This window comes from Phaenicophaeus curvirostris, chromosome 2, assembly GCF_032191515.1.
Source record: "Phaenicophaeus curvirostris isolate KB17595 chromosome 2, BPBGC_Pcur_1.0, whole genome shotgun sequence".
In the NCBI taxonomy this organism is placed as follows: domain Eukaryota; kingdom Metazoa; phylum Chordata; class Aves; order Cuculiformes; family Cuculidae; genus Phaenicophaeus; species Phaenicophaeus curvirostris.
This window is the reverse complement of record NC_091393.1, coordinates 75,366,269-75,390,789: the sequence shown is the minus strand read 5'-3', so window position 1 is coordinate 75,390,789 and position 24,521 is coordinate 75,366,269. Positions and strand designations below refer to the sequence as shown.

The following is a 24,521-nucleotide window of genomic DNA, read 5'->3' as shown; positions in this document are numbered from 1 at the left end:
TTACCTCCACAAGAGCAGTATCGAGGCAGCCATGAACTCAGTGGTCTGTGTTAATCTGGATGAGTCTCCTCCCAGATATCCAGAAATATCCTGTATGCTCCTTTCCAGTGTGGCTAGATGACTGAAAACATGATACTTTCACCTCCTTGGCCGATGAAGAAAGGACATTGCTTCCAAAAAGCTTTTCATCCCAAAGACCCCAAAGTACATCACAAAAGACGCAACGATATCAAGATCCCTCATGAAGTGATGTGCAGAGTCAGAGCTGAATAGTTCTTTGTTCAGCGTCATCCAGGATGGTGACATCTTGCTGAGCCATCATTGGGAATGCGTAACACACACCGCTCCAACTGCAAACACCAAGTCCATTACCAGTGAAGGGCAGGCTCAGAATATTCCTTTCATCTTGGATTGCAAGCTTCACCAGTATCGCATCTACTCAGGCCCATGCAGCACATGGGGCTCGGCTCCTGACAAGACAGAGGTGTGGTGGGGACCATCACTGTGCTCCTTGGTATTAGAGGCTGGGAAGGAACCCTGGAGTCCTGCCCATCAGACCACCCTTTTCTCACTGAGTGGGGAACTTGGGCTGATTTTGGTGCTTACCTCCCATCTATTTCAACAGACTTTAGGTACCTAGATGCTTTTGGAGCCTATGGGCCCAAATCCAAGAGTCCGACTGGCAGGTTGCTGGTGCTCTGTAGCCTCCAGAGACAATGCCAGAGGATCTGTGACACAATGGAAGAAAACGAGGATGCAAGGCAGAAGGAGAAGGCAAAGGAAATCAAGCTCAGAATTAAATTCTTTAATACAAAAAAAGGTTTGTTTCTTGTCGTCGTCGTCGTTTTTTAAAGATATATCTGTAATTTCTTTGCTTAAAAATAAATATGTACTAAGGAATATCTTGAAAAAAATCACTAGACACAATATGTAGTGTTAATATCTTTTTTCCCCGCAATTATTACAGATAAACAGTAGCACCAATAAATAAAATGATAACAAATATTAAAATTAAAAAGGAGAGAGATTCAAGATGTAGAATTTTCTATTTTTCCTGTTTCTTCTTTTTACATATATAAAAAAATCGTAGCGTCTATTTAATCCGAATCACACATATACATAAACATATATATATATATACACAAACACATAGCCAAATATATATATAGTATGTAGATGTATATCTAACCCTTGTCTCAATAGGAATGTGTAGGGGTAGGTGTTAGAGAAATTAATTAAATAACTGCCCATAACATGCTACTGACTCTGCCAACAATTGGGGAGAGATGGGACAGGAAAACAGGAAGGTTAAATTTATACACAACCAGTACAAATAAAAAAAAAAAAAAAAGGAGGTACGGCTTATAAATAGTTGAAATTAAATATTAACAAAGAATACTGAAAAATCCCTACTCTTTAATTAAATTATCTGTTTAATTTCTAATTTAAAAAGGGATATTAAATAAGTATATAAAACACTTTCTCTTCCCTCCCCCCCATCGGAAGCCTCTGTCTTGCGCACGATGCAGCATGAGTATTATACGTTGCAGATGCAAGCACCCACCCGTGTGCTTTCTCTCCTTCTGAAAGCCATCAGTTGGATGGGGAGTTCCTAGTGGTTAGTAGTCACTTGTTGTGAGTCTGGTTTTAGACTGTCTTGTCTTTTTGGAAGCTTTCCGTGTTGTACATTATCAGGCGTTGAAATATTCAGTTGCAGGTGATGTTTGGCAGCATTCTGACACAGACCGAGTACCTTTTTGATTGTTATTATTATTAAATGATTTTAATCACAGAACTAGATTAAATATATCCACATAGATGTACAAACACGCTTTCAGGGGGTGTGTGTGCGTGCACGTGCGTGTAAGGTGGGTTTCACATACACCACAGCGTATATTGCAGATACACACATAGCCAAGATTCTCAGACACAACTTAGGGATTCCGGCTGCCTTCACATCTGATTCCCCAGCCCAAGTTGTGGAAAAGGGGCTTGATATTTACAGTACGTCATAAAAAAAAAAAAAAATTGACGTTCTTAAGGTTCACACTGGGAACACCAACGGAAGGCAGCAATAGTTGCTTTTTTTCCCTCCTTCAATCTTGGCATACATATATATTATTTTTTATATATATATATGTATAAAAATAAATATATATATATAAAAAAGAGAGAAAAACACAAACATACATACACACAGACAAATGCACACGTTCACAGACGCACACACACCCCTCTCCACTGTGTATATACTTTTGATTAATATCCCTTTCCAGAAATGTTCCGTAAGCATCTTGGATGCTCTTGAGTGGCAGCTCTGTGCATGAAGAAAGCAGACAGTGCTGAACAACTGTGTGGCTGTGCACCGGTCCCCATTCTTGCTTCAGCACACTGTAGGCCTTGCGTCCTTTTGCAGCCACCAAGGGCAGGAAAACTAGACTCCTGTGATAATTCCTTGAATGGAAAGTTAGTGCGCATCAGCTGCCCACCATGCTTAAGAGTAGCCAGGACGCCTCTCTGGCAAAGTTTCTATAGTGAATAAAGTCAACGCAAAATGTACACTGACATCCCATGTCCCAGCAAGGCAGGCAGGTTATGAGACGAGTTTAAGGGCGAAAGTTGGGGGAAGAGAGGGGAGGAGGAATCCTTGATCACGCAGATGGCCATTTCCTTGGCCTTTGACCCATCACACCCTAGGATGCCGCTCTTTGGAACTCCCTGCCCATCCTCTCCATCACTTCTCCTCCCTGTCCCAGGCAAGGAGAAGATGGTTTGTGGTACAGCACACTCTACAGAGAAACAGCGGAGGACGCACAAGTCAGTTAGAGATAAGAAGTTTACACCCAGCGCTTCTACTCAAGTCCAGTCTTAGCTTGTTTCTTATGCCCCAAGTAGCCCGCTTGTGTCCACAGCAGTCGAGTATTATCCAGTGAAGACACCAATAACATTAGCAATGTTAAAAAAAATAATCAGTATATATATATATATAATATATATGTGTGTGTGTGGTTAAGATATACATATATGTATATATAGATGTGGTTTAAAATATATATACATATATATATATGTATAGGCATGTATACACACATATATATGTATGCATGGGAAAATCCATCAAATACACCCCTATAGTCTTCCTGGCTCTGTTATTTAGCAGCATGAAAAGAAAAATAAAATAAACCAGTTCAAAACCCAAAGGTGAATTCTGTGCGGCGGGTGCCTTGGGGAATGTTCCTTCCGGAGTCCATCGTCCGTACTGAAAGTGCTGTGCTCTACCGATCCTTCATTTTTAGGGTTCATTTGGATTAGTGTTTTGTTTTGCTTTTTTCTGTCCAGGTGAGAAATCAGGCTCCAGAAACAGGGCTGTTCCCCCTTCTTTTCCGCTGCTCACCGTCTTGGTTTTTCACATCTGTCAGAGAGGAGAGGGAAGGGGAAAAAAAGAAAGAGAGGAGGGTTTAATGTTTGTGATGGGGGTGCAAATAGGACAGGGAAGGGAAGGAAAGGATGTGGCTGATGTGTTTAAGAGCACATGGTGTTAAGACATGACATGACGTCACTGGTGGGGTGAAGCGCTGTGCAGATGGGGCAAAATAGCTGAAAATATCAACCCATGAGTAGGTTGATGAATTCTATTCCCCCAGGCTCACCTAGACGGGGCAGGGAAGGATACAGAGGTAAATTCAGGAGCAGGATCAGAGGCTTCCTCACAGAAACTTCAGCACAGAAGCTTCCTCACCATATCACACCATGCACACATAGATACATACAAACAAACAAAGCTAAGCAATGCATGCAGAAAAACACAATCCCTCAGTTCTCCACCTAGTCTGTTGTTTAGGTTGGAAGCAGCGCATACAACGAGGCCTCATGCAGGCAAGAAGGTGAAAAGAAAGTGCCTCTCATTTCACTAGCTGCCATGAGCAGGAGTTAGAACCAGAGAACAGCAGATGCCTGAAGAAGCAGGAGAAATGAGATTTTACCCTCCCCTGAAGGGCCAAATTCTAATTCTACAAGAAAGAGCATGAGGAGCTTCAGCTTAACCAGCTTTATAACTGGAAAAATATAAGCTACCCATTCCTATGACTACTTCCTATTCTTCTGGCCAACATACCAGCTCTGGAAACCTCCTTTAATGCCAATTATCCCACCACAGAGAGGGACTAGTAAGAAAAAACAGTAAATTCTTTCTGCCATCATGACTTCTTTGGGTTGTTGTTTTTTTATTTGTATTTGTGCTTATTTCTGACCTCTCAAAGTCTCTTCTGGGGTTTGGGAAGAGTAGCAGAGGGAAAAAGTCAAAGTTAGGTCTAGTCTCATGCTTCAAGAGTTATGCTTGCTAGAAGAAATCTAACTCCAGGAGCTGCTCTATTCTGGCCCCTGTACCAATTACTTTCCCATTAAAATTACAGCACCCTGGAAAATTCCTCTGTATACAGAGCAGTTTCTACCACAGTGGCAGTGCCAAGGCTTCTCTGGTTTAAGCACAAAGCAGTTTTCACACCTAAAGGAAGTACTTGCCATTTGTAGCAGCCCTAGTCACTTAGCCAATTCCAGACAGGCAAATGAATGTCTCCTCTTTCAGGATGTAGCCCCAGAAGACTGTGGATCTTTCTCCCTTATCCTCTCCCATCCAGCCACTGCTACTGCAACACTGTCTTGACAGGAGGAACCTCTCAGATTTTGTGCAAGGGGCCTGAGTTCACAGTCACAGCCACGGGCTCATTAGCAACCCCATTTCCATGTCTCTCTCTGGATAGGTGGTAGGATGATCCCACACCAAAGATGCACACGCAGCTGGTCACTTCAAGACACCCCACTGAGTTCAACAGAGCACTCAAGTGAGAACCACACATCAGTTTCTGCAAGTCTATGCCTCAGATGTGAGGCCACTCAGATGACACATATAAGAGCATGGATCTCTGACCAAACACTAATCACACAGTGGTTTTTTGTCTCCCACTTCACATATGAAATACAGACCTCTGCCTGCCTTCACCTAGAGACAGAGTTAATCCTGCTGTATCCCACATCACAGCCCTGAGTGCACCTCCTCAAACCACAACTCAACAAGATGTGGACAGGGAACTGCGAGCACAGTGTAAGGGGACAGGGTGCTCTCCTTGTCTTCTAAGAACAAAGAGGCAAAGCAGAATGTGAGGACAACCTTGTAGGAGAATCCTGGCCTGGCTTTCCTTGCTCTGCAAACAGTAAAGTGACCATAAGTGACATAAAAAGGGACTGGAAGACAAGGGTGCTCAAATCCTAGTCATGTCTTTGTCCAACAATAGGGTCAGAACTGCATACAGATAACGTACAGAGGGCTATGGACCCTCCCCCTGGCTACCTCAGCAACGTGAACTCCGTTATCTTGTTTTACGGGAAAGGATACCATAGACACAAACGCCCTGTCCCTGGGAGCCGTCCTCGTCCAAGTCCTGACAGTACATCTGAAACGCTGAGCCGCCCTTTGACACAGGGAAACTCTGTCCTCATCTCAGTTAGCCCCTATGCCCTCTGGCCCACGTAGGACAGAGAAAAGAAGCAATCATATAGCACTGAGGCCAGAAGTCAGCAGGAAGCAAGCTCCCCCCTCTTTCTCTTTCTCTCTCTTTCTCTTTGTGTGTTTCTCTTTCATCCTTCAGGACACAAACCTGCAAGTGCGCTCGTTTAACTCAAGCTGCCTCGACTTGCAACGTGAGTCTGTGAATTTGCAGGAACATTTACAGGTCTGGGGATCTTGTACAAACAAGTGCTTTCTCCTCTCTGAGCAAGGCTCACAGTGACTGCAAAAAGGCAAAAGGAAAGATGTCTAAGCTACAGCGCTTCAGCAGAAAGAAAATACACATGCAAAACCCTAAACATCAAAGCAATCCCCTTGCCCCCTCCCGCAGCCCCCATGCTGCCCACTGGAGTGTCATGGGCTGATGGATTTTCCAGCAGCACCCCGGCAGCCCCAGGACAGCACCCCCTTGCATTAGCGTAAAGAGAAAGAAAACAGGCTCTCTGCACAGTATTCACAAATGCTGCATTGGATCCATCGGCACAGGCTAGAGGGAGGAAGAAGGAGGGAGCAAGGCTGGGAAGGTGAGAGGTCCCAACCAGCTACTGGCATAACAATGAATGGAGTTCTCCAGGCTGTCTGAGTAGAAAGAGGCCAGCAACTAAATGTGTTAAATAGCCAGGGTCTCTCCTCCCCTGGAAAGCAGCTGGGCTCCAGCACCGCATGCTTACCCTTGCAGCAAGCAGAGCCATCCTTTCTGTAAGCCCCATCCCAACCTTGCCACCTAGGAGTCTCCTATGGAGGGGCTGTGAATTTACAATGCAGAATTCTGTGAACCACTGTGAGAGAGGCAGAGTGAAAGAGACAGAGAGATGGGAAAGAGAAGCCACCAAATCCAGCAGAGAAAAAAAGGAAAAAAAAAAAAAAAAAAGAGAGAGCTCCCCCAATTCCCCAGCACACCCTTCTCCAGCTTCCCATCGTCCCACCTCTCCTCTCCGCCTGTGACTCCACCAGACACGCACACAAACGCACGCACGCACACACACACATGCACGGCAGATGCCAGCCTGCCTGTCACCAGTCATCGTAGCAGTGAGGGCACAAGACGAGTGGGGAAAAGCGGATGACAGAGTTGCAACTGCCAGGCATGGAAAAGAAGTGCAGGGTGCTCACACACCCACCCGTGCTCTTGTGCCTTGGGAAAATGGTCGCCACTGATGATTAGAGAGCCAAGCAAGCTAAAGCCACCTTCCCTGAGAGACGCTTAGAGCCAGAGCGGTGCCACCACCAGTGCTGCCCCTGCAGGATCTGCAGCCCACCAGTGACTTGGAGGTGAAGGTGAGATTTTGAGTGAGCAGCAAGCAGGCGGTTTGGTTTGGGGAGAGGGAAGGAAGAGACTCTACAAGCAGAGGACACAAACGTACAAGCTGGGTGGTTTGTACCGGCCTTTCTTGCGCTTTCTCTTTTGACCCTTCCCCTTTCCTCGCTTTGATTTTCTGGAAGAAAAACAAAAAAACAGAAAAAGAGAGAGAGAGAGAAGGAAAGAAAGGGAGAGAGAAAACGGAAGAAAACGCAAGGAAGAAGAGAAAAAAAAAATACAGCCATGTGCCTTGCTGGGAGGGGGGAAGCACATGAGGCAGGACTGGAGGGCAAATCCCAGGGCCAAAGCACAGATCTCCACCTCACACACACATTCACTGACCCTGCTGCGCTCCGGCCAGCACTGCAATCAGCCTGCTCACAGCCAAGGCAACATCAGGGGACTCAGCAGAGATCACGTCCACCAGGGCTGCTGCCGGCACAGGTCAATCTGTTGGAGCCCCAGAGGGGCACCTACCCCCTCCAGAGAGGGGCAGTGGGAAAGGAATGAGGGGTGACGGAAAGGAACAGAAAGCTCCATGAAAGCATCACACAACCGCAGTGAGTGCAGACAACCGTTCTAGGCGACAAGCGTGGGCGCACAGTGACTGCAAGAGGCAAACTGAGTGGAGGGGCTCTCCCCAGGGAAAAGGAAACTGCTCTGACCTAACGCACTGCCTGGCACTGGGCCTAGGAGGAGACAGATGAGCTCCAACAGCTCTGCCGCAGGGCTTGTGGTAATCCTGCCTCGGGATGGGAGCAAATGGGTCTTGGCCTCAGAAGCCCACAGACGAGGTGAGAGACCTGGTCTACACAGAAGTGCTGTTTGGGAGGGGGCTGTCTAGCCCAAAGGCTCTGCTCATCCACCCCACCTCCTGCCTGTGGTTCACAGGACACCAGGGGACCTCACTAGGTGTTGAATATCCCCTCCAGCAGTCTCCATCCTGAGTACCAAAGGGGAAAGGAGGAGGCCTGACCTAGTTATGACACCCAGGAGATGACAAGGAAGCGGCTTTCGGATTTTCCCTCCTTTTCTTCCCTCCCCTCACCTCCTACCTGGATCTGCCAGAGAGGTGACTGGATGGAGTCAAAGCACTCGCTCTCTTCTGAAAAATTCCCAACTGTTCCTGACTCTTGGGCAGAAGCTGCGACAGGCAGGGTGGCAGGGGCTAGGACACACTGACCTAGACACTAACTGTGGATCCCTGCAGGCCAGTAAGAGCACAAGGAGGGAGGGAGGCTGGAGCTCCATGAACCATGTCACCACAGGACCAAGGGAGACACATGCAAGGAGAAGGCCCTAGGCAAAGCACCAGGGCTTGTCAGGCAAGTGAGCCCCAGCATTGCAGCAGTTCAGCAAAGGCTCCCTCGCTCCCTAGCACAGCCCATCTCAGGAGGGAGCTGTCGAGGGGACATGGTGGGGACAGGAGGGAAAGCACCATAGGTGTTTCTTAGGCCCTGTTCAGGTTGTCTCACTGGAATGAGTATCAGAGCATCAACTTGCTCCCAGCCTCTGCCCTACATGTCAGGAGTCACGGGGAGGTGGTGAGGGGAAGAAAGTCGACCTGAAGGGAAGAGAGGGGCACCAATATAACAGGACTTTCAATCCAGCACAGATCAAACCACATCAATCTCTCCCATCCCTTCCCTTCCTTCCCCAGGGAGCGCAGAGCCAGCAAAGAGCAGGCAAGGTGCTGTTAGAATAGGAAAGGGAATGCAACACAGTCCGGGCTGGCTGCTTCACCCGCACCCCATCCTCAGCAGGCTTCACACAGACCCAACTCTTGCACACCTTCAAACCACAGAGCCACGCAGACAGACCGTTCCCAACACGGCCCTGCACAGAGAGGAGTGTTGGCTGCACGCAGCCTGATGCAGCCGGGAGAAGATTTTCAGGGGGAGGAGGAGAGGCTGGAAGGCAGCTAGAAATGTACAACCACCAGGAGAGGGGTGAAAGTTCTCTCACTCTCCTGCTTGCTCCTTCTGTCTCTGTTTCAGCCTCGTCTCCCATTATTCACCCCCTTCCTCTCCAACTCTGCACTTCTACAAGGCAGAGTTGCTATCCCAGCCATGTGCACTCCAGCTGACCCTCTAAACCCAGAGGTCACTCTTTCTTTTCAATGTTGTTCCATATCTTGTGATTGTCCCTGCAACTACTGCAGGACGAGAGCTTATTTCTCTATTTTCACAACCTCTTTACTATGGGGAGGAAGGAAAGGGAAGGTTGTGCCTTAACTCCTTCAGCTCAACACAGCAAATCCTTCAGACTGAAAAAAACTTCTCATGAAGATCTCCACCGAGAACCAGCTAAGACATCCACCTCCCTTTATGCCCTCCCAGGCTTCCACCCAGCCAAAACCAGTGTCACATCCTGCATGGCATCAGTCTTGCCTCCACCAGGCCTCTGTTGCCACCTCTCCCTGTAGCCAGCAGAGTTCCTACCCAAGCTGCTGTGAAAGAAGCCAGCAAGTACTCACTCAAGCAGCAAGAAAAAAAATTAATAATAAAGAAAGGCAGCTATTTGCAGTAATCAGAAACACCCCAGTGAAAGGGAAGGGAGAATGGGGGCTGCACCTTGAATCCATTCTGGTAGGACACACACGACGGGACTTCCCTGACTCGGGATAAAGCATTAGGAATGACTGCCATGGCCGTGGGTCATGCAAGCTCCAGGTCTGGGGTATGAAGGAAGGACTGTCAGATCTGGGTTTCTGTGCCCACCTGGAACGGATTCAGAGTGTCGCCCCATGCACTACCATATGCCATTTCCAAAAACACCTCAGCGTGAGTATCTCCGACCAAAGAAAAGGGCAAGGGGCAGTGGGGAGAGGAAACACCAACCAACCACCAAAACAGAAAGGAGGAAAGGCTTGTCACTTACTTTTCTTGTTTGTTTTTGACATCTTTCTTTGGTCTGTGGGAGAAGAGAGAACAAAGCCTCATTAGAAGGGTGCTTACCACATATGCTTCCAGTATTATCCCCAGTTCCTGGCAAGTCCAGGGAAGGACACGTACAGCTGGCATTGCAGATGCCTATGGCACAGGTTAAGTGGTACTCCTCAAAGTGTGTGCTCTCCTGTTGCACCTTGCTGGCAGCTGGTGCCAAAAGACGCCAGGTTGCAGGGTAGCATTTTCCAACTGTGATATCTAGAGATGGAGGAGCCTCACCAGCAAAGGACTTTTCCCAGGCTCAGCCATCCCACTGCAAACCAACTGAGGAGACTGCAGAAGCCTCTGGACAACAGTCCCAACCCAATGGCAGAAAAAAGGAAAGGCTCAGAATAAGTTTATTGCAAGAGGAACCAGTGCTGCTCCATTCTCACCTGCAGTCACATTTACTGTGCTGTAAGAAGCTCATGTGCGCTATGTGCTGACTCTGATGGGGTTTAATTCTCATGATCTGGAATGAAAGAAACAGAGAGGGTCACTGCCCATTCACTACTTATATTCACAGCTCCAAATCAGCCTGCTGCGCGGCAAAGCATTTGCAGCCCAGGTGCTCCTGGAAAGAGCATGGCACAGTATGAGCTGGCTTTGAGGCCCCATTCTCCCAGTCAGGGAAAGCCTTTGATCACAAGCAAGCAGCAGCACCATACTCGTGCCAAAGCTCTGTTTGCTTGTGCATGCAAGGTGCCAGCACTGGTGGACTGCCTTGGAGACAGGCACGGGAGAGGGTGTAACACCATAGCAAGCTTCTCACTGAGCCGTCCCTGGTCAATGCTAGAGAGACAGTAATGGAGCATCCAGCCTGCTCTCACCTAAAAGCACGCTTCAGCCTAACACCAAGGCCCAAAGCAAAAATTCCACACCTGACTCCTTTTCCGTAAGTCACCATTGCTTCCCAGCTGACACCTCACTTTCCCAGTGACTTGACACACAAAGTAAATCTGGTCAACAGCCCTGCAGAGTCAGATGCTGCCCATCCCCTAGCCTCAAGGAAATTATATTAAAAGCCATGCAGGTATGGTCACAATCTCTCAATCCAGAACCAGGCTGGATCACTAGGTCTAGCACTTGCAACAGTGGTCTGCTCAGCTGCCTCTGATCCTTTACAGTCATGCTGGCACACCAGCAAATCACTGTAATTCAGCAAGGAATGGTAGGAAGAAAACAATCCCTAGCTACACCATGCTAGTATGCTCTGGCCCAGGCTGGAGCCTGCAAGTGGAAAAGCTGTATGGGTAACCACGGAAGGGCATAGATAGGTTCTCTGCCAGAGTTCAAACACAGCTCAAATTACAGGGAAAAAGACCTTGCCGGTTAATCACTTAGTCCTCCCTGTCCCCCATCAAACAGTGGTGGTAGCATTTACCGTGGCTATTCAAGAGGCTGAGGGAGAAAAATAGGTGAGGGAGCTACGGGTTAAGGGCAATGGCACCAGCACTATTGTGGATGCAAGCAGACAAGGGCAGTGAAAAACCTCTTTAAAGCAGAGTTTGCAACTTCCCCAGGTGCTCAACCATTGCTATCACAGCCATCTCTGTCTCTTCCAAGGAACTAATTCAGCTGCCTTCAAACAAAGGAGGAGGATGCCCAGAGGCAGAAAGGCTTTTCCACTTGACACTGAAGAAGCGTATTTCTTACAGCCCCTTTCCACCCCTGCTGTGCCAATGTAGCTAATGATCCAAATCCCATGCTCTATCTGTAAAGGCTGACCTCACATGCCCTCCAGGAGAGAGTACTGACAGCCTTTCTCCTTTTGCTCTACTCCGCTCACCTGCCTTGGAGCAACAGCTGTGTGGACCAAACACAGAGTTAAGGTGGAGCACAGGCCCAAGAGGCATGTTCTTTGGTGCCTCAGAGATAACAGCATCAGAAATGCTCCTAGCTACCACATTTGGGCATTAGCAAGGTCAGAATCATAAAACAGATTCACCTCTTAGGCTTGAACAGACATGGGCAACTCATCTTTTAACCCTGCATGGTGTAATGCTGGGCACAAAGGTGAGGAGAGAGGTGAGCCCTCCTGACCCGACAGTCTCCAGGTCCCTGGGGTAGGCTGCCCTTCCTCTGAAATAGCTGGGAGCTGGGACTTGGTGTGGCTGTGATGGCTGACTTGCTTCCTTCCACTCAAGCATGCCAGCTTGCAAGCTGGACCCTCACCTCCATCGTGACGTTGTGCACATCCACAGGGACACATTCTAGGCCCTCATCGCCGCAGCAACCTGCACATCGCATCAGAGGCACACAGGATGGCTTGAATATGTACTCCACCTCATCAGGGTACTCCTGGAAAATGTCCACCAGGGTCTCAATTGTCCTGCAGAAGCTGCGCTCGTAGACTTCCAGAAATTTGATAACTAAAAGAAGGAATGGAGGGAATAAGTTAATGCAAACTTAGCTCAAGAACGTCTAGTGTTTTGCCCCTTAAAATGAGCCAAACAGTTGCAACACGCCTACCCTACGGCCTTCACTAACAGTCTTGCAGGCCTAAGTCCTTTATCTCTGTCCTACACACACAGGCAAGCACACACAAATCAAGCAGGGAAGAGAAAGAGGCAATCTCTTCCTACTGCTGCTTCAGCACAGAAGCAAGACAGACAACAGCACAGGTGTCTCCTCCTCAAATTCCTTCCCTGCTATCCCCCATGTTCTCAGATAGGCTGCCACCATGCACATTAGCTCAGCCAAAAAGCACCTGAGTCTGCTGCAGATGATCTGAAGATTAAGGCTGCTTCCAGTTTTCCTTCTAACCCCTTTCAAAACAGCCAGTGGATGTCCCAGTGGGGTTTAGAAGGCAAGGGGATAAGCCAGAAGCATCTTTTCTACAGACCTCAACACAGAGACACTTCAAACAACAAGCAGAGGGTTCCAAACCATGCATCCACGTATCATCACTCCTCCTGTGACCTACTTCTTTTGCCCATGCAGAATCGGACTCAACAGGCCACCTCAGAACCACGACAGCACCTGCTACAGGTCACAGCCTCACTGCCTCCACACTGATTACTTCCACAGACCAAGGAGTCAAGCCACCCACTGAAAGAGTCAAAGCAAGCCCACAACACCCCCAGGATTAATTAGACCATATACTTGGCTACTGAACCTCAATGAAGCAGTGTGGGAGGGGGAATAGGGTGGATCTGTCATTATCCCCTGCCTTGCCTACAAATAGAGCTTGCGATCTGCACTGATTTCACACGTGTTTCTCAATGTCTCCCAGTCTCTTGCTAAAGCTTCATTTTGCCACTTGGTCAAGGGTTGAAGAGATTTAAGGAGATGAGAGATAGGATAGATAAGAACACATGCACAAAATCCAGCTGCTAGTACAGTTCTGCAAACAGTGAGTACCTGGAGCCCTCCAGGCCTCCTAGCTCTGTGAGTACACCGGCAAAGGAGGATGGACGCCTCAAATGGAGCAGAGGATAAGAGCATACACAAAGAGATAGTACCTGCCCCATGCTGTTATGCACTATAATGATCCACCTGTACAGTATGCAGAGTCCTACCGCACCAAGGTTGATAACTTCAAGTGATAAGCGCAAACTGCTTGCATCATGGAAAAAAAATGGTCTCCAGTAAGCGTTTCTAAAGTTCTCTGAACTTGTGACGAACTGGCATAAAGGTTACTTTGCCACAAAAATGCAAAAGCTGCAGGGCTTGGAGCTCACAGCCTGCAGTTAATTGTTGAAAGTTAATTCTAGGTCATGCAGAGCTGACAGTGACACAGTGCTCAGAGTGGGTTCGAGAGGGGAGGAGCTTCCATCCAGGGACTCTGAAGTGTCAGAGAGCATGAGCAGCTATTAAAAGAGAAAGTGGCCTGTGAAAGGGAAATGTGGCCTGGCAGGCATGGACTGCCTGTTGGTATTCCTCGTCTAGAAGACAGCATGTTTCTGTTCCTTGTCCCTTCTCTTCCACTTCCCTCCTCCTCTAACTGCAGTAAACCTCCTGCATGTTCTCCTACCTTTTCTGCGGCTACCTCGTTCTTCCCGTTCCCCTTCAGAGTGACCTTAGTCACCACCTATCTTCCAATAAGTTGAACAATTTAATATGTGGGAAATTCTGCGAGCACAATGACAGCCGATGAACTGCACTGTTGATTATTCACACTGTGCCAGTGGAAAGGATCTGGGAACTCTGGCAATAAAGGCACAGTTCTGAATAAACATGCTTAAAGATCTACGTCAAGGGGAGGGAGGAAAGAAAAGCAGGAGGGAAAGAGGCAGTTACCTGCACAGATCAAATGCTGCTTACTGCAGTATTCTGGGCCATAAAGGAGGCAGAAACCAAAACAGAGTAGAAAACTGAAGTGAAACTGATTCGTGTCTGCCATACCTTCTAAATCTTTGTGCTGCACAAGCAGCTGGATTACACCAGAGAATTGGGACTACAGTGCCGGCCACAGGACACCATATGCAACTTTTGTAGAGCCTTCACTTTCAAGGCTGCACCCTGACGACTATAAGATCTGGTAGATGTGACAGGGCCAAATCTTCCCATAAAGAATTGGGGAGGTTTTGCCTTTACTTTTAACATATGATGATTTTCCAAAGTCTGAATCAGCTTCTGAGAAAGAAACCAGGAATCTTTCTCCAGCTACCAGTCAGAAGATCCTGCCAGGATCTTGAATACTGGAAACAGTATTCGCAGAGACTATGCAATGTTCCGTAGATCATTTGCACAGTTAGCACCCAAACCAGAGCACATGACTGAGGTACAGTCAACCTCACAGCAAAGCCCTGCCCCTGCTACCATACCTACGCTTACTCCTATGTACCAGGAGTCATATTCCACACTTTGCTGGGCTGATTCAGTCTGTGCTTCCTTTCCATTGGTTGTGTCAGGAACGGGAGAAGGTCTGTCTTTCATGGGGAAACACAGGAAGGTCACTGAAGGACTAACACTGCTTGGCCTGCTCCCTTCCTGCAATTTGGGCTTCAGCCCACGTTAAAAGTTAATCCCACATTTAACTCACACCCCTACCCTGCAAAACACCTCCAGATTTGAGTCAGAGGTTCGTCTTTGTGAATGGAGGGGGGAAGTAAGGTTAAAACCCAGTCAGGGCCCACATTAACTCTTCAGGGCAGACATAGCCACAGCAGGCAGGATTAAGTCCAAATTTGGAGCAGTCGAGTGGGAACATGCTAGACTAGAAAAGGAGCGAGTCTATGATCGTTTTGCCTCCCTCCCTGTCAATGGCTTAGCAGCAATACAGACCCACTGTTCTTTTAAAAATAAAAGCGCAGCCACAAGTGCTGGTGGTTTCCTTTATTTATACCAGAAAATCTTTTCTCGTGGAACAAACAAAGAGTGTTTGTCTGACTCCTCTACAACTTCCCCTGCCACAAAACATGTGGAAGGCTCTCTCGAGCACAAAAGGGATAGGGGCTGAAGCTAAAATTACAGTCTCCAACCAGAGTAAGTCCACCCCAAATAAAAACCTTTCACAGCTCAACATCTCAGAGCAAGCACAAGATGGCCAATGACACAAAATCACTTTTCACTCCAACCCCGAAGCCCACAAGAGCTTCAGTGGAAGGAAATATAGGACTTCCCTTGTGGAACAGAGGAGGAACTGAGGTGCTGTGAGAGAACCTCCAAGGTCATACAGCAGGACAGAAGCAGAGCCAGGAAGGTAATGCCAAGAGTCCTGATTTCTAGCTCATAGATATATTTGCATCGCAGAACCAGAAATAGCACCAAGGCAATAGCACCAAAGTCTCACCACTCACATTGCCAGACCAACTTCTCCCACGATCCCATCAGCCTTTTTGTGACAGGGAATTAAGTCCTGTTTGATTCCTTCCCTCCCCAGGAAGGCAATCGGACACAATAAAGGGCACAGATGAGGAGACTAGCTCTTTTCTAACAACAGCAGAGGACTGGTTACCAAAATAAGCCTCACAGCAGGCTCCATCTTGATCCCTCTGAAGTCACTGAACCTTCTTCTGTTGACTTCAGCAGGAGCAAGGGTCAAGCGCAACAGGCAGCAGTCTGCCAGCAAATCAGAAATTTTACCCATGCAAAACGGACACCTATTCCCAAAACAGCCTGCCACAAACCTCTGGAAAAGCACATGCAGTCTGTCACACCAACAAAGATACAGAAATCACAATGGAGTTGGAAAAAAAAAAAAAAATTAATAAAATCAAGCCAATCCGGGCCCACAGTGCTAGAGCCCTCTGCTGACCTCCAGCTGGAATAACGCTGAGGGTCGCAACCCTTGGGGACCCTGCAAGACCTCCACCAGACCCTGCCACACAGCAGCAAGCGGTGTGCTCCGCTAGGAAGGCATGGGGACAAACACGGTCAGGATGGTCTTAAAGCAGCTGATGATCACCTCAGCCTTAAGCCTCCAAAGTCCACAGCCCTTTTACCCTACTTCTGAACAGAAGACAGCGGAGAGAAAGCCAACCTCCTGCAACGCATGAGGCTACAGCGGACAGGACATTTGCAGGAGGCCTCTCTGACTAACCTGAGGGCTGCTCTTCGGGTCTACATTTATTCACACAAACCAGCAAGGCAGAGGACGTTGCCACAGCCTGGCCTTTTTGGGCAGCCGGAGACACGCAAAATCACAATGGCTGCAGAGGCTCCACCTTGTTTCTTCAACAAGCAATGGTCCTGTCCATACTGGACCACCAGCAGCAAATTAAGTAGAACCCATGCGATCACACTGCTGTCCCCTGGACCTGCTAAGCCTGCTAGCTCAAACCGGAGTAAAAGGGTGTATTTTTCAAGTCTGGCTCCGTACAGTGCTGACCAATATTCTGACTGGGGGGGTGTCGGGGGCTGTCAGGAGGCACAACTCTGGAAAATCATCCCGGGCTGCGCATTTCTCCTTCTGCCCCTCCCCAGGAGACCTGTCACCTGTCTGCCTGGGGAGACCCGGCGCGCTGCCTTGGCCTTTGTTCAGGGATCAGCCCTGGCCACCCAGCTGGGCACCACCAGTGCTGCTGGGGAAGAGGCGAGCAGCAACGGTGACAAATCCCTTCCTACGGCACTGTGGCGAATCCCTAGCAAACTGCTCGCCGCTACTCCGCTCTTTGTGTGAGCGCGCGGTGCGCATGTGTGTGTGTGCGTGTGTATATATATATATATATGAGAGTGTGTATGTGCACAGGCGCACGCACACAGTTTTCCCTCGGAGTTGTGGGAAGCGAGCGGCGGGCTGGGCTGGCTCTGCTTCACACCCCAGCTCTGTCACCATCCCAGCGTCACGGACACACACACACACACACACGCAGGACACACGGGGTGGGAGGGGGGACGGCGGTGGTGGGGGGTGGCACACGACGACACCCGCTGCGCTGCAGCCGCGAAGGGGTTAAGAGCGGCGTCGCCTCCCCCCTCCTCCGGAGCTCCCGCTCCCTGCCCATCCCGCTTCCCGGGAGGTGGCAGTGTTGGACACCGGCGGCTCCTTTCCACACCCCCCACCCCAATATCACGCCAGCCCCCCGCCCGCCACCTCTTACCTTCATTGGGTTTCCGCTCCCCATCCCCCAAGGCAGGAGCCGCCTTCGACAACTGCAAAGATAAAACGGAGAATCCGGTCACACCGTGCGATCCCACGGCCCCGGCAGCAGGGGGAGCCCCCGAGGCGGGGCAGCTCAGGCCCAGCAAGGGCTCCCATTCCCCCAGGGACAGACCGGAGCAGAGGGAACGGGGCAGGCATCGCCCGAGAGGGGCCCCAAAGGGAGAGACGTGTCCCTCAGGAAGCGCTTTCATTCATTACTGCCCCTCGGGTTTCATTCATTACAGTCAAAAACCAGGGAGCGAACTGGGGAGAGGAATAATCGGGGTGAGCTTGTCCCGCTGATGCGGTAGGCAAGCCTGGGCACCTCCGTTTGCCCCCGTGAAGGTGAATTCAGAGGGCAGGGGAAGCAGAAGGGCGGCCAGGCGCAAAAGGGCATCGCTGGCCTCTCGGATGGCTGTCATGGAGCGGTGGTGGCCACTGAGGTGTCGGTATCTGGCCGGGTGTCAGGGCGATTAACTGTGACAGCACTGCTTCGCTGAGGAGCGACGCCAAACCACCCAGGTTTCCTTCCTCTCCTCTGGCAGGGAAGGCGACGCGGGCTGGGTTCTCAGCCCCCGCGTGGCACAGCTGCAGCGCAGCTCCTATCCCTGCGCTCCCCAAGGCTTCGCTGGGAGAAAACCCCAAAAGGCCCCAAGCTCTGTCTTTGCTCCTGCTGCCTTTTGGGATGAGGGGCCATTTCCAGACTGCTGATGCAGGCAGGAATGGTCACAGGTAACCTACTCCCTGACCAGGATGGAGAAGTGTTACACAGCTTTACTAAGGAAGTCTTTTTTTTTAATTCCACGTGAAACAAAAACTCCACTCTTCCTGCTCTGTGAGAGGGTTTTAGCTCTGACGTAACTTTCCAGCCAAGTCAGGTTTCCCCCTGCTGTTCTGTTCTGAATCCAAACTGAAAAATGCCTGACTTTCTTCACTTCTCTGAGATACGTTGCCACCTGTGTGACACCACCCACCACAGAACCTGCTGCCTTTCAGCAGAGGCCCAAAAAGAGGATGGTGATACATACACACAAAATTCTGTTTCATCAGCTATATGCTGCACGGATGCCTAGAAAAAAGCCCTGATCTCATAATGGGAGACAGGATTGAAATGAGCAGGCAAAGTCCACCTCAAGCTCACAATAGGAATCTGCCGCCTATGGTCCTCTAGGTAGCCCCATGCACAGAGTACCATCGCCATTGTCAGCTTTTAAAAGGAGGTGGCAAAAGAGATGCCAAAGCCCTAAAAGCCCCTCTCTCAGCCGTTCCTTTGTGTCTGTGCACAGTTCCCTTTGTCTAAGGTCCCCCTGACCAAACTGCTCGCTTCTCATTTCAACCAAAGTCTTTCTGTACCTGGGCATAACTCACCAGCCCAGACCTAAGCCACATCATGGATCTATTTCTTCTCTGGGGAGGAGAGGGCTGTGTGCCTAACCTCAGTGCCGTGACAACAGTTTCATTCCTGAAGTGTGAAGGTCACTGCAACAGCACAAACAAAATGGAGGCAGCAAAGGCTGCCACAGCTTTCCAAAGCCACTCAGCTCCCGATGATCTACGGGTCAAAAGAAAACTGCACCAAGGGTAGAAATGCCTCAATCCCTGCTGTAGCACAGGAAAAGGACACAAGCCAAGTCAGTTTATCCAAGTCACAATGCCCCCAAGACCTTTAGCAGTGGGAGTTTTGGTTCACACTCAGAATGAGCATAACAGACTGAGCAGAATTAGCTTAGAGACACCTTGAGGGTCACTCTGCCCGTTCTCTGTGCGAGGCCACTCGGATGATGAGCAAACCCACTACCTCCCTACATGTAAGTACACACAGTGCACAGGCGATGGGAAGCAGAAGCAAGCCACACACTTCCACCGTTCACCTGTGTCCAGACAGCCCCTCACCCTGCCCCTAATGCGTTGCAGCAAGAGCCAGAGCACTCTCCCAGCGCTCACCTAGACCTGGGTTGCAACCCCACCCAAGAGGCTGGGAAATGAGATTGGTACAAAGCCTGTAGAGAGTTTCTGAGCACTCCCAGGGGAGTTCTTTGCAGACATTCAAAAGGTTTCCCAGCATGACCAGTATCACGCTCTCTTCTCACTATAACAAGAAAACGTTCTGCCCTTTCCGCAGTGCTTTTCACCTGTGGCTAGTACCCTTATAGCACGTTCACTGTAACAGTAGGCGAGGCAGGGGCTTTTTGCCTCACTGTAAACCACACAGCCACATATCAGACAGGGCAACGGGAGCCAAAGGCCTTCCAAGGGACAAGCAGGCCTGGTGTGCCCTTCGGTGGGAGCCTGAAGGTCACACTCTCCTCTGCTGGCTTTTGGCATTACCCAACAGCTCTGTAACACAATTTCCTTCCAATGGATTTTCAACATTTCATGGAGGTGTGGAAGCAAGCCCTAGGCTCGAGAGTGAGATAAATGACCTCAGGAATGGGGCTGATCAAGGGGTAGCAACTTTTTTGTGCCCTTTGCAGGTCACAGCAAATGCATGTCCCACAGTGGAGTAAAATCCTCCCTAATAAATAAACCCTCCTCACACCACCCGTGTGTCTGAACCTTCTCTGCCCCCCTTCTCCTCTAGTTGCTGTCAGAAGTTATTCTCCGAAGGGAGAGAAAAGGTTAATCAAGTCATTCCTCTCCAACCATCACCCCCCTCACCACCACCACCACCAGTACTCTTTCTCTCCCTTCCCCTCCCCCTAATCTGTGCAGCCTCATTAAAAGAGCTTTGTAACTGTTTAGGACTGGAACAAACAATCCATCCACTTTGAGAGGGACTCTGGGACAGGAGTTAAGGCACTTTTCGTCTTAGGCGCTAGAAATTCTTCTCAGCGGTTTCTACTTAAGGCGGGGGGGTTAGGGGGGACAAGACTCACTGCACTCCTTCTCTATTGTACATGCAGACAGAGGTCAGTAATCCTGCAAGCTGCTAGTGGAGCCAAGGCACCTCTGACACAGAGCAGGATAGACAGGAGAGCGGATTTGGGGTTGCTCAGGAATCAGTGAGCCCATCTGAGATGTCAGCAGAGTCTTCCCTCTCCCCTACTCCCAAAGGAACACTCCTCCTCTGAGCTTGTCCTCAGATCACGGGCCTGGAACAGCTTTTGGGAAGGTGACCCGCTGCCTCCAGGCCGGGGAAGCAGGTTCTGGTGGCTCCCCATTGTGGCCTGGCACAGAGGCACACCAAAGGCGAGGAGCTTGGTGGGTGTGCGATCATTAGCAGTCTAGACACAGGCTCGCTCTCCCTCCCTTGGTCTGATCATTGCCTGTTCCCTATGGCAATACAGCTGGTGTATCCAGGTCCCTTTGCAGTTCAGGGCAAGAAGGGAAGAGTTTCCAGACCCTCATCGGGGGTGACCTGCCACCAGGCTGCTGCCAAGACCTGCAGACAAAGGAAGACGGGAACAGCCAACCGTCCCCCATTCTTTAGGAAAGGGGAGACTGGAAGGGGACAACAATGAAACTCTCTGACCCCGTGGAGCCTGAGGACTCCGCAACACAGCTCAGCACAGGCAAACTGATGGGAGGACAAGTACTGCAAAACCACCTTTTTCCTCCCTCTCCTGCACAGAAAGGCTACTGCCACCAGTGGAGGCAGACACCTGTGGCATTAGTGCCACCAGCCTCAGCTGTGACACAATTTCTCACCATCCCAGCTTTGCTGCAACAACTCCTTCAGTAAGAGGGCATCCCCCTGCCGCCTTGACCAGAAGAGCACCGTGATTCCTGCATCCCTCCTTCTTTGCCTTCAGGAAAGCAGACTGGCCCACGCCAGACCTCACTTTACCAACTCTGCCTCTGCTAGGGCATTTATTTAATGTTCTCCAACATGCCTGGCTAGCTAGATAGGTTTTATTAGGCACGACACTCAGATTAAGAGTACAGATAAATATTATCATCAAAGCACAAAACCCTAGTCCCAGCGTGAGAAGTCATGCCTTCTGCCATGCCCAGAGTCATCGTCAAGCTGCCTACGTGAGATCTGCTGGTATTTCTAACGTTCCCATCACCGTGGTGCTCAGGCAATCAACGGACAAATAAGGACAGGACCGAAGGACAGACCTCACCATCCATCTGCCTGGGCACTTATATGGCCCGCACCACCCAGCTATCTGAGCATCTCGCAGTTTCTCATGTATCCATCCCTGCAACATTCTCTCCTCGCCCCACCGACACCTTGTAACTCCTTCCTACTATTTTTTCCCACCGTTATCAGCTTCCTTTTCTCATCGGCACCGTCCTCCTGCCTAGGAGAAAAGGTAGCACGAGGCTTTGACGGGCTCCTGAGGACAGACAGACGCGGACTCTACCTGATCCGCCGTTTCCTCCTCTGGGGAAGAGGAAGGGGAGGGGAGAAGGAGCAAGGGGAGGGTTAAAGGAGATCATCACCAGAGCCCGATACAGAGTTGTCTAACCTATAGCTGGGGAACACACGCTACCGTAAAAGCTTACTGAGGAGCTGGGAAGCAGAGAGACCCCCCGGTACAGATGACGGCGGAAAAACTCTCGGAGAACGCCAGGAATTGTCCCGAGAGCCCAACGTGGCAGGCAGGCAGGGGGCAGAGAGCTGCTAGGTGCCACGCTCAAGCGAGAGCTGCGCCTCGGTTCCCATCCAGCACAGCCTAACGTGCGGCTGTCACTGGAGAAAGTAGAGATATAACAGGCTAGAAACAAAGCGTGCGGTGCCTGCATGACTTCAGTTCCAGCTGAAATGGCTCCTAACTGGGGAGTCACCTTCCAGCATCGGCGCTGAGCAAACAATGTGAACAACCGATTAATTTGCAAGCGACGCTTATTTTCACGATTGTCGGAGATGACCCGGCCCGCGTCTTCTCCGAGAGAAATGGCAGGAGAGAACTAACCTGTTAAAGCCTTTAAACCGTAATCCATGCCCGCCTAGCAAACAGCCACTTTCACGTGGGCACTCTGTCCAAATCCCCCAGTATCTCTTGGTAACACAGCCCTCTTGACTCTTTGGAAAACGGATAGATTTATAGGACAGCTTTGCACAGAAAGCCGCCTTTCTTTTCTCTTAAAAAAAATAATAGAGAAAGAAAAGGAGGAAGAGTTCGTTCTTAATCCCGCGGGAATGACAATGAGGCAAAAGTAGAAGTGACTGAGGAGGAAGAGAAGAGAAAAATGCACGGTTTTGTAATCTCGGTGCGGGAGATATGTATTTAAAAAAAAAAAAGAAAGAAAGAAAATCAATCTGGAAGAAATTCAGGATCCATTTTGTCGCCTTTGATCTCTATTTGTTTTTCCAGCGAGGCATTCTGAACTCCACTCGGCGGCACGAACCCGCGCCGGGACCCAAGGCAAATACGCGGCCCAAACACCCTTTTGCAACGCCAGGAGACCCGGGGACGGGCGGCGAGGCTGATGCAAGAAGCCAGCGCGCTGCCTCCCATCCCATCCCATCCCCTCCCCTGCCCCGCTCCCGGCCCCGGCGCCGCCGGGACCCCCCGTCCCCGCGCCGGGGGCGAGCGATGCGCGCACACGTGCCGCCCCCGCCCCGCCGCCCCCCGCCCCGCACACGTGCGCGCCGGGCAGGTGGGAAGTAAAGGTGGGGGGTGCGAAGAAAAGAAGAAGGTGGGGGAAAATAATAATAAAAAAAAATTTAAAAAAAAAAAGTGTTTTCGGCCGCCCCCCTCTCTCCCCGGGGCACAAAACCCCCGTCCCGCCGCCGTCCCCGCCGCTCACCTCCGCGCTCTGCAGATAGAGCAGCGCCGCCAGCCCCCAGTGGATCCAAGTGAGCAGAAAGTTCATGGTTGCCGGCACACGCCGCGGAGCGGGGCCCGCCGCGCTCTGCCGCCGCCTCCTCCTCCTCCTCCTGCCGGGCGCTTCGAGGGACTCCGGGGAAAAGGGGGGCTCCTCTTCGGGGCGTCCGGTTTCACCCCTCCATAAGCCCGGCGCTCCGCCGGTGCCGCTGTCGCTGCGCGCTCCGGCGCCGCCGCCCCGAGCTCCTGGGGCAGGCGGGACCCGCGCCGCCCTCGCTCGGTTTCGCGCACTCACGCCAAAGTTTGCGCGGAAAGTTTCAATGCATTTCTTTTTTGTTGTTGTCGTTGTCGTTGAATTTTTTTTGGTTTGGTTTTGTTGGCTTTTTTTTTTTTTTTTTTTCCTGAGGCCCCCCCCTCTTCTCGGCGGCTCCCGGAGCCCGGGTCGCCTCCCCGGGGATTGGGGGGTGGAAAGGCGCCGAACCCCTCTCCGCAAGTCGGGGTGGTGGCGGCGGCGGAGGGGATGAACAGAGCGTTCCCCTCCTGTATCCCTCTCTGCCTCCCTCACAAAAAAAAAAAAATCAGAATAGTAATATCAAAAAAAAAAAAATCCAAACTGTCTAGAGAGGGAGGGAACTGAGCCGGGAGGGAGGCTCTGCAGGGAAAGGAAGAGGGGAAAAATCAAAAAAAAAAAAAAAAAATCCCAGCGGATCAAAGTATAGGTGGGGAAAAAAAAAATAAATTAACCGAGAGGATGAAGCACGGCGGCGAAGCCAACAGCAGGTCCCGGTGCCCGAGGAGGGCTGCTCACTCGGTGTCCCCCGCCGTGCGCTCCTGGCCCCGGCAGCCCCGCTCCGCGCTCTCCCGCGGCGGCTCCGGCAGCGCCCGCTCCCCGCGCAGCGCCCGCCCCACCGCCCGCTCGCCGGCGCTCTGCAACTGCTCCGCGCGGCCGCGGGGAGAGACGCTCCGGCGAAGTCCCACCCTCCCCGGCGATTCCCCTCCCTCCTCCCCTCCCATCCGTCCCTTTTCCGCGCTGAGCGAAAAAGGCCGCGGAGGCAAAAGGGGGTGCGCGCCCCCCCCCCCCCCCCCCGGCGCCCCGATCGGGACCGCAGCCCCCACCCCACTCCCACCCCCCCCGGCGGGTCCTGCTTTTCGCCCCCGACCTCCCTCTCCCACCCCGCTCTCTCCAGCCTTTCTGCCCCGCCGATGGATGCACGTTCGGGTCAAAATTCACCTTGCCCGTGGGAATTGCTCCAAAGTCCAGCAGAGCTATTTAGGGGGAGGGGGCAACAGTGGACAAATTGTGGTCACAGTCATCATCCATATGTGTCCATCCTGCCCCCCTACCAAAGGCCTTCGCTTTTCAGATACAGGGGTTTCTTAGCACACGTGTTCAACAGGGGTGGAGGAGAGGGTCATCCTCAGTCGGGTTTTCTTTCTCTTAATCCGCTGCCAGCCCCTCTTGGCTCGGGGGGAGCTGCCTGCAGGG

General features: G+C 50.8%; 1 protein-coding gene across 9 annotated transcripts; it reads right to left on the bottom strand.

Annotated features, from left to right (window-relative positions):
• Positions 1 to 931: 931 nt before the first annotated feature.
• On the bottom strand, positions 932 to 23,977 carry VEGFA (vascular endothelial growth factor A). 9 transcript variants are annotated; one of them, XM_069852578.1, is made up of 9 exons: positions 23,019 to 23,623; positions 17,278 to 17,329; positions 11,966 to 12,162; positions 10,186 to 10,262; positions 9,744 to 9,776; positions 9,437 to 9,583; positions 6,928 to 6,999; positions 5,655 to 5,786; positions 932 to 3,412 (listed from the first exon to the last, which is right to left on the bottom strand). In XM_069852578.1, the coding sequence occupies exons 1-9, from the start codon at positions 23,082 to 23,084 to the stop codon at positions 3,391 to 3,393; spliced, it is 798 nt and encodes a 265-aa protein (XP_069708679.1). In that variant the 5' UTR covers positions 23,085 to 23,623; the 3' UTR covers positions 932 to 3,390. The 9 variants fall into 9 exon arrangements, with proteins under 9 accessions (XP_069708679.1, XP_069708681.1, XP_069708682.1 ...); XM_069852580.1 differs by lacking the exon at positions 5,655 to 5,786 and having other exon boundaries at positions 23,019 to 23,977; XM_069852581.1 differs by lacking the exon at positions 9,437 to 9,583 and having other exon boundaries at positions 23,019 to 23,600.
• Positions 23,978 to 24,521: the final 544 nt, after the last annotated feature.

Excerpts from the sequence above, each read along its gene's own strand:
- VEGFA (XM_069852578.1), bottom strand. The coding sequence starts at position 23,084 with ATGAACTTTCTGCTCACTTGGATCCACTGGGGGCTGGCGGCGCTGCTC. Across the intron at positions 17,330-23,018 it reads TCTATCTGCAGAGCGCGGAG|TTGTCGAAGGCGGCTCCTGC; the intron begins GTGAGCGGCGGG and ends TTATCTTTGCAG. Across the intron at positions 12,163-17,277 it reads GGAGCGGAAACCCAATGAAG|TTATCAAATTTCTGGAAGTC; the intron begins GTAAGAGGTGGC and ends TCCTTCTTTTAG.